The sequence below is a fragment of the Lepidochelys kempii genome, chromosome 12 (genome assembly GCF_965140285.1).
Source record: "Lepidochelys kempii isolate rLepKem1 chromosome 12, rLepKem1.hap1, whole genome shotgun sequence".
NCBI lineage: Eukaryota > Metazoa > Chordata > Testudines > Cheloniidae > Lepidochelys > Lepidochelys kempii.
In genome coordinates, this window is record NC_136391.1 from 1,664,801 (window position 1) to 1,673,834 (window position 9,034).

Sequence of the window (9,034 nt, forward strand, 5' to 3'; positions counted from 1 at the left end):
GTTCTTCCGTCCTAAGTGCAGGACCCTGCACTTGTCCTTATTGAACCTCATCAGATTTCTTTTGGCCCAATCCTCCAATTTGTCTAGGTCCTTCTGTGTCCTATCCCTCCCCTCCAGCGTATCTACCTCTCCTCCCAGTTTAGTATCATCTGCAAATTTACTGAGAGTGCAATCCACACCATCCTCCAGATCATTTATGAAGATATTGAACAAAACCGGCCCCAGGACCGACCCCTGGGGCACTCCACTTGATACCGGCTGCCAACTAGACACGGAGCCATTGATCACTACCCGTTGAGCCCGACAATCTAGCCAGCTTTCTACCTACCTTATAGTGCATTCATCCAGCCCATACTTCCTTAACTTGCTGACAAGAATACTGTGGGAGACCGTGTCAAAAGCTTTGCTAAAGTCAAGAAACAATACATCCACTGCTTTCCCTTCATCCACAGAACCAGTAATCTCATCATAAAAGGTGATTAGATTAGTCAGGCATGACCTTCCCTTGGTGAATCCATGCTGGCTGTTCCTGATCACTTTCCTCTCATGCAAGTGCTTCAGGATTGATTCTTTGAGGACCTGCTCCATGATTTTTCCAGGGACTGAGGTGAGGCTGACTGGCCTGTAGTTCCCAGGATCTTCCTTCTTCCCTTTTTTAAAGATTGGCACTACATTAGCCTTTTTCCAGTCATCCGGGACTTCCCCGGTTCGCCACGAGTTTTCAAAGATAATGGCCAATGGCTCTGCAATCACAGCCGCCAATTCCTTCAGCACTCTCGGATGCAACTCGTCCGGCCCCATGGACTTGTGCACGTCCAGCTTTTCTAAATAGTCCCTAACCACCTCTATCTCCACAGAGGGCTGGCCATCTCTTCCTCATTTTGTGATGCCCAGCGCAGCAGTCTGGGAGCTGACCTTGTTAGTGAAGACAGAGGCAAAAAAAGCATTGAGTACATTAGCTTTTTCCACATCCTCTGTCACTAGGTTGCCTCCCTCATTCAGTAAGGGGCCCACACATTCCTTGGCTTTCTTCTTGTTGCCAACATACCTGAAGAAACCCTTCTTGTTACTCTTGACATGTCTGGCTAGCTGCAGCTCCAGGTGCGATTTGGCCCTCCTGATTTCATTCCTACATGCCCGAGCAATATTTTTATACTCTTCCTTGGTCATATGTCCAACCTTCCACTTCTTGTAAGCTTCTTTTTTATGTTTAAGATCCGCTAGGATTTCACCGTTAAGCCATTAATGATGCTGAAAAGAGGGCAGATTCCAGTGTGATCAGCATGTGAACTCCCTACCACATGAAGTGTCCAGGACCTAGACTGTAGCAAGCTTCAAAGAGATTTGTGGTTAGTGCTAGCAAAGGCAGAAGGGATACTAACCGATCAGGCTCAACTGGAGGCCATCTATAGGATGAGAGTGTTATGGGGGACAGATGACCCTTCCCCCGTCTCTCTATTGTGGGGCCCATGAACCTTCCTTCCTGGCCGTTGTCAGCCAGGCTCCTGGGCTTGGGGCAGTGGGGCTGAGCCATCCGACTGTCCTGGTATCCCTAGGGATACGCATGGCTACGTGCAGGTGCCCGGGCGTGCACAAGCCGCAGGAACCAATGCCATTGCTTGCTGCACTTGCAGGTCTACGACACCCCCCCAATGGCAGTGAAGGGCCCCACGAGCCGGGAGCTCTGCCAGGAGATCTACGACGTGCCGCCCAGCGTGGAGAAGGCCCTGCACCAGGCCCCCCAAACTGTGAGTGGTGCCGAGGGGGTCTGAATGCGGGCAGGAGAGCATAGGAATTCCTTTGGGAGCCCAGCCCTGGGGCAGGCAGTTTGTGGTCCCTGGCATGCCCCAGCACTAAGCCTTGCCTGGCTCTGCAGCGTGGTGGCACCATGCCGGCCCCCACATGGGAGGAGGCAGGGCACAGCACAGGATTTCCTCCAGCCGAGCTCCAAGGTGGGGTCAGCACAGCGTTGGCTAGCTCAGACGGTGCCGCAGGCAAGCAGGGGTGGGTGCCTGGGGTTGCTAGAGCAGGGGGCTCAGTGGGAACTGGCAGCAGGGACTGGGGGGCAGGTCCCAGCCTCCAAGAAGTGCCAGGCAGGCCCCAAAACCAGAGTGGCTTCAAAGCCACCAGATTTCTGAAAAATAATAAATATCGGGCAGTTTTCTGACCCCTCAGGGCTTCACCACAGCGTCTGTTCCGACACCAAGAAGGGGCACGGGCAGGCCTGGGCACTGACAGCAGGAAGGGGCACGGGAAGGTAGGAAGGGGCACGGGCAGGGCTGGGCACTGACAGTGTGAAGGGGCACGGGCAGGTAGGAAGGGGCACGGGCAGGGCTGGGCACTGACAGTGAGAAGGGGCACGGGCAGGTAGGAAGGGGCACGGGCAGGGCTGGGCACTGACAGTGAGAAGGGGCACGGGCAGGTAGGAAGGGGCACGGGCAGGGCTGGGCACTGACAGTGTGAAGGGGCACGGGCAGGTAGGAAGGGGCACGGGCAGGGCCAGGCAATGTATGCAGAACAGGGCGTGGGAACGACCGGATTTTACATGCAGGAAGGGGCACGGGCAAGGCTGGGTGTGGGCAGTAGGAAGGGACACTCACAGCGGGAAGGGGCGCGGGCAGGGCTGGGCGCAGGCTGTAGGAAGGGGCGCAGGCAGGGCCTGGCGCTCACAGCTGCTGTCCCCCATGCAGGTGTATGACATCCCCCCATCCGTGAGCAAGGACGTCCCGGACGGCCCATCCCGAGAGGAGACCTACGACGTGCCCCCCGCCTTTGCCAAGCCAAAGGCGCTGGACCTACCTCCGCCGGCCCTGCCCGAGGACGTGTACGACGTGCCGCCAGTGGCAGGGAAGGGCGCCCCCGAGGCCCCCTTCCCGCAGGAGATCTACGACGTACCGCCCGGCCTGCGGAAGCCGGTGGGGCCTGCGCAGGACGTGTACGATGTGCCCCGGGAGCTGCACGCTAGCAGCCTGGATGCCGAGGGCGAGTACATCTACGACGTGCCACCACAGGTGGACCGGGAGGCCAGGGCGGGCGATACCAAACGCCTCTCGGCCTCCAGCACAGGGAGCACCCGCAGCAATGTCTCCAGCTCCTCGCTGGACGTGGGGCCGGGCAAGGAGGCGCCCAAGGAGCTGGGCCTGGACCTGGACGTGGCCATGGAGCTATTGACCCGGCTCCAGCACCACATCAGCGGTTCCGTCTCCTACCTCATGTCCTTCATCAGCACCGGCTGGCGTAGCCCAGAGCAGCTGGAGCTCCATGCACCCAGCCTCCGGGCAGCAGCCGAGGGCATCAAGGGGGCACTGCGGGACCTGCTGGAGTTTGCCCGCGGGGCCGTGGGCAATGCGGCCCAGGCCTCCGACCGTGCCCTGCACGCCAAGCTCAGCAAGCAGCTGCAGAAGATGGAGGACGTGTACCAGGCCCTGCTGCGGCACAGCCAGGCGCTGGATGGCTGTGGCTGGGCCCCCAGTGCCCTAGTGTCCAGCAAGCCAGGCGGCACCGATGACCTGGACCGCCTGGTGATGTACTCGCGGGGCATCCCTGATGACACCAAGCAGCTGGCATCCTTCCTTCATGGCAACGCCTCCCTGCTCTTCAGACGGGGTAAGCTGCCGGCGGACAGCCCAGACGCCAGCCTGCTCCTCACCAGCCACCCCCCGCTGGCGCCCGTCGACAAGGCCAGCAGCATCCAGTCGCGGCCCCTGCCCTCCCCGCCCAAGTTCCTGGCGCAGGACTCACCCGACGGGCCATACGAGAACAGCGAGAGCGGCTGGATGGAGGACTATGACTACGTGCACCTGCAGGTGGGCAGCAGGGGGGCACCCCAGAGCAGAGTGTGGGGCTGGGCTTGCTCTGGAGGGAGGCCCATCTCACTGGGGGCACCCCAGTCCCCCCTGACTGAGACAGTCCTCCCCCATTGCTCCTCCCCCTCCCACGAGGCCTCTCTTTCTCCTGCCTCTCTCTCCAGCACTGCCGCCTCTGCCCCGGGCACAGAGCTGGTGCCCCTGGGCGGGATGTCTTGAAATGTACCTGGGCCTCACCCACTCGGAGCCCCTGTGCCCAGCCCCGGCGGGGGAGCCGTGGGTCCAGCTGGGACTGACTCCTGGGAAGGCCGTGGGAGCAGGGACTGGTGCCTGCTGCTTGCCACCACCCAGCACCGTTGCTTCCTTCCCTGGCAAACTGGCCTGGCCAGGGGGTTCCTATGTCCCAAGCCGGGTAAGGGGGTCGCAGGGTGATCCTGGGCTGGGCAGGTTCCTTAAGGCCCAGATGCTGGGCACCGTGGCGAAAATAGGGTTCCTTGCCCCTTTGACAGTCCATAGGCCCATGCTTGTTGGGCTCTCTCCCCCTATTTGGGGGGCTGAAGGGGGCCTTCAGTCTGCTGGGTCCTTGAGGATCCCTCTCCATGTGCCCCGTAACTGCCTCCCAGGTGCCCACGCGCTGGCTACACTTCCTCCACAGCAGCTGCTCCCGGGGGGCCGTGTGGACGCAGCCCCTGCCTGGGGCTAGCCAAGCCGCTCCTAGCACCAGTTACGGGGGCGGGGGGGGGGTGAGCCTCCATCCCTCCCTCCCTTCCGGCTGGCCGGGTCCTCCAGCCCAAGTCCTGTTGGGCATCTCCCCTTGGTAGGCCACAGGGCTGGGCACCCAGCCAGCCAGTGTGGTTTGACGAGCTTGGCGTGTGCCATCTGGGACCCATGGGTCTCAGCCAGCCTGGGTGGGAGTTTGGCCAGCCACCCTTCTCCAGCTGTGAGCCTGCAGCGCCACTGCATGGCCTCCTGCAGGACTGCACCCGGGCTGCAGCACTAAAGCCAGCTGTGTGTGTAGCGGGAGGGCTGGGCATGCTGGTCCCACCTGCCCCATGCCCTGCTCTGAGGGGTGGGGCACTGCATGCTGGAGCTGCAGAGGGGCAGCTGCCTCTCGAGTTCCTCACGGGGTGGCTGCAATCCACCCCCTCGCGGGAGCCCTCATTACCCACCTGGGGCTCATGGCAGGCAGGCTGGGCTCCCAGTCCCCTTGTCACCACGGCGTCCAGGGCATAGGCAGCCCCCCAGGGCTGGTAGCTGGAGAGCCAGACCCTGCCCGTTCTGGAGGAGAGGGGCATGGGGAGGGGCTAGGAACCAGGACATAGAGCTGTCACCCAGGGTGAGGGCTCCCCAGGCGGGAGAGGGTGACTGTGCCAGGCAGCCGCATTCATCGCGTGCTCCGTACCAGAGAGAGGGCATCCTGGATCTCTGCCCTGGTGTGGGACGGGCTCCCTCCAGGGGAACCCCGCAGTGTGCTGTGATGAAGGGAGCCTCCCCACTCATGGCCATTACTCACCCCCTGGCCTCCCTTCTTCCAGGGCAAGGAGGAGTTTGAGAAAACCCAGAAGGAGCTGCTGGAAAAAGGCAACATCATGCGGCAGGGCAAGGGGCAGCTGGAGCAGCAGCAGGTACCAGGGCCCAGCCCTCTCGGGGGGGCTCCCACCCCCTTGGCCCCCTGACAGGAGCCTGGGGAGCACAGGCAGGGGCTTGGCTAGCAATGGGAAGCGCTCTCTGCTGTAGATGGCTCTCCCCGAGCAGGGCCCAGCTCTTTGCCCAGGCCCCTCCTGACCCGACATTGACGGCGCAGCCCCCGTGTCAGGCAGATCCACGCACTCGTGTGTGCCCCAGCTCGTCCTGTCTCCTGAAGGAGATCCTCTGTCTTTGGGGGGAATTCTCCTGAAGGCAAAAGGGGCCTGAGGCTGCCCTGTTCCCAATCCTAGGGGCTGGGTAATACAAATAATAAACAATAACGGGATCCAGCCCCTGGGGAACTCTGGGCCGAAGGATGCTATCAAGCCAAGTCCAGACTCCAGCGCACACAGCAGTTCCCTACTCCGCCCCTTTGACTCGCTGGGGGCAGTGCGGACATTCAGGAGGTAGGTTTAGCCATTCTGCAATTGGAATTAATGCTGTGGACAACGTGTGAGGCAGGTCAGACTCCGGCTCCCTCCCCCATGGCCAGGCCTGCCCTGCCGGGCCCACAGGGGCAGGCTCCGTTCCCTCCCCCGTGGCCAGGTCGGCCCTGCAGGGCCCATGGGGACAGACTCTGGCTTCCTCCCCCGTGGCTGCGCTTTGATCTGAGCCTCGCTGCTCCCCTTTCCCTGGGTGCCTAGGACTGGGGCTCTGAACACGCTTGCAGCGGGGTGTCTGTCCATGCCACAGTCGGTGAGTAGCGCCAAGCCTGGGCGTGCCAACCCCCTGCTGTCAGCCAGGATGGACTTGGGGCCTTTGACACTAAGACAGAGATTTTCAAGAACGATGGGGGTTGGCTACTAATCCCCTTGGGCAGCATTGACAGTGCCAGGCTGCAGCGCAGGTGCGTGGCAGTGACTCCTCTGGCTGTGTCAGTAGCTGTTGTGGGAGCCAGCCACTGGGGGAGGGGCCCTTTGTCGCACCCAGCCAGGCCTGGCCGCACCCTGCCCCTAACGTGCTGTCTGTCTCCCCTGTAGTTGAAGCAGTTTGAGCGGCTGGAGCAGGAGGTCACACGCCCCATCGACAGCGACCTCTCCAGCTGGACACCGCCGCAGCACTATGCCCAGGTGCAGGGCAGCAGTGCCCTGTGCCCCTCCGACCGCCAGTTGCTCCTCTTCTACCTGGAGCAGTGCGAGGCCAACCTCACCACACTCACCAACGCCGTGGATGCCTTCTTCACCGCCGTGGGCACCAACCAGCCGCCCAAGATCTTCGTGGCCCACAGCAAGTTCGTCATCCTCAGCGCCCACAAGCTGGTGTTCATCGGCGACACCCTGTCGCGCCAGGCCCGGGCACAGGACGTGCGCCACAAGGTCACCCACTATAGCAACCTACTGTGCAACATGCTCAAGGAGATTGTGGTGACCACCAAGGCCGCTGCCCTCCACTACCCGTCCCCCTCTGCCGCCAAAGACATGGTGGAGCGGGTCAAAGACCTGGCCAACAGCACGCAGCAGTTCAGGATGGTGCTGGGGCAGCTGGCGGCCATGTGACAGCCTCACCGGTACACACCACACTGGGAACTCCTCGGAGGGATCAGTCTACTATTAATGACTGCCTCTGTGGATGCGCAGCGGAGCACGAGAGGCGTGTAAATGGGCTTGTAAATATTTAAAGAGACTCCCACGGGGGGGATAAAGGGGGGACACACAAAACAAGCGACGACGCTGGGCTCCTGTTCGCTCCTCCCCTTTTCCCCAAAGAGCAAGATAGTTTTTAGGCTGCGCCAGCGATTCATTAAGGGTGCTTCGAGGTGAAAGGCTGGAGAGCCAGGACAGAGGCTGTACCCTCGGAAAGAAGAGGGGGCCCCCCGTAACGAAGCCACGGAGGCAAATCATCATTGTCCGTGATGGATTCGGGGCACGTTGGACCAATGGGCGATATTTAAAAAAAGAACTAGAACTTGAATGGGAGCAATGCAATTAGAGCGGGCACAAGCAATCGAAGGGAAGTCCAGTAGCGTCTGCCAACAGTTAGGGGCGAGTGTGATTTCCATTGACTTTGGGGCCTGATCTAATTATCGAGATCTCTCTCTGCTAATTGACAGACATTTAATTGTGCAGAACGAATCAATCCAATGGTATCTGGGTGGAGATGAAAAGGAAACTGGTCAAACTGTAAGCCGGAGGAGTGTCTGTGTGTCCATGCTGGGCCTGACAGACGGCCCCTGGGGGTGACAGGATGGACGCAGGGAGGTGCGCCTCACCGTGGCATATCACAGCTGGGGTTTGCTAAGATCGGCTGTAGCAGAAATGCTAAACGAAATTGGTGCCTTGAAATGTGCGGGTTCTCTCCTGGCCTGTTGGGATACTCGTTGCCATGGAGCCTGCTGGCATGGCAGCATAAAGGTTTGCCTAGAGCCCCTCTGCCTTGGTTGTGTTGGGGGGGCTGGTGTGTGAGCGTTGCCTGGACTGCGGAGGAGATGGGATCCCACATTCTCACGGCAGATGGAGACGGGCGAACACCTCTTTTTCCCCTGGGAGCTCCTAAGGCGCAGGCTGGAGTCAGGAAGCCCCCCAAGTGCCTGTCTGACGAGGCCATGATCTCAGTGCCCTCTGTGGTCCCTCGGTGCTCACCAGCTAAGCAGTGTGGGGCTGGGTCACTATGAACAGGAGCCCCACTGGCGGTGGTGGGTGCCTGGGGGTTGCCCATCTCGTGGAGTCCGTACCAAGCCCATCCCCCAGCCCTGGTGCCAACGGGTGCTGTGCTGCTGTGTCAGCTCTCGTGAGATGCAACACAGAGGCTCTGGCTAAGGGGCCACTGGAGCTCCTGTTGCACTCCGCAAGAGATGCGTGCATTCCACTCGCCTCTAGGATTAGCCCCCGGGGGTGTGGCATTCCTGTGTGCTGATAAACAGCTGCCAGTTTCCACCCCAGAGGTGGCTGCATGTTGCTAGCAAGGAAGCAGATTGCTGCATAGAGCTTGCCAAGGGTTTTGTGATCCTATGAGGGTGAAAGACACTGTGTAAATGTCGGGTGTTGTTATTCTTCTCCGTCCCTAACTCCTGTGGCCACAGCACTTGACTAGAACATCTCATTGAGGTTTGCCCAGCTCCCAGCACTCTCCTCAGCTGGGTTCTTTCCTGCCCAGGGTTAATCAGGATGTAGGCCCTGATCCCCTTAGCCCATGCAGAGTTGCTCTGGCCTGCAAGGGGCACTCTGTGGGCACAGGATTGGCATATGCTGCTGCTGCCTGACGGGAACTGAGTGCAGCCTGCTTGTTCATGGCTCTCAGCTGAGGGAAATGGGGGTGAGCAGGAAACTCAGCGGAAAAGACCAGGGCACCCTGGGTAAAGATTTGGGGGTCATGGTGCATAATCTGCTGAAATGAGCTCTGCATGCAGCGCTGTGGCCAGAAGGGCTCCTGCCATCCTGGGGTGCAGAAGTGGGGGAATCTCGAGTCGGAGCAGAGAGGTTCTTTGATCTCTGCATGTGGCCCTGGTGCAGCCGTTGCTGGAATCCTGTGTCCAGTTGTGGTGTGCACAGTTCAAGAAGGATGTTGATAAATTGGAGAGGGTCAGAGAAGAGCCATGAGAATGA

General features: G+C 60.3%; 1 protein-coding gene across 3 annotated transcripts in view; it reads left to right on the plus strand.

The window, feature by feature from the left end:
* The window catches only part of BCAR1 (BCAR1 scaffold protein, Cas family member), a 40,470-nt gene extending 32,616 nt beyond the window's left edge, over nt 1–7,854 (plus strand). For 2 of the 3 annotated variants that reach the window (XM_073307053.2, XM_073307055.2), the window contains 4 exons: nt 1,635–1,748; nt 2,691–3,806; nt 5,342–5,431; nt 6,473–7,854. In XM_073307053.2, coding sequence (XP_073163154.1) covers nt 1,635–1,748; nt 2,691–3,806; nt 5,342–5,431; nt 6,473–6,988 — 1,836 coding nt within the window. In that variant the 3' untranslated portion in view covers nt 6,989–7,854. The remainder of the gene's footprint in view (nt 1–1,634; nt 1,749–2,690; nt 3,807–5,341; nt 5,432–6,472) is intronic. The other variant, XM_073307054.2, reaches the window with a different exon arrangement.
* Nucleotides 7,855–9,034: the final 1,180 nt, after the last annotated feature.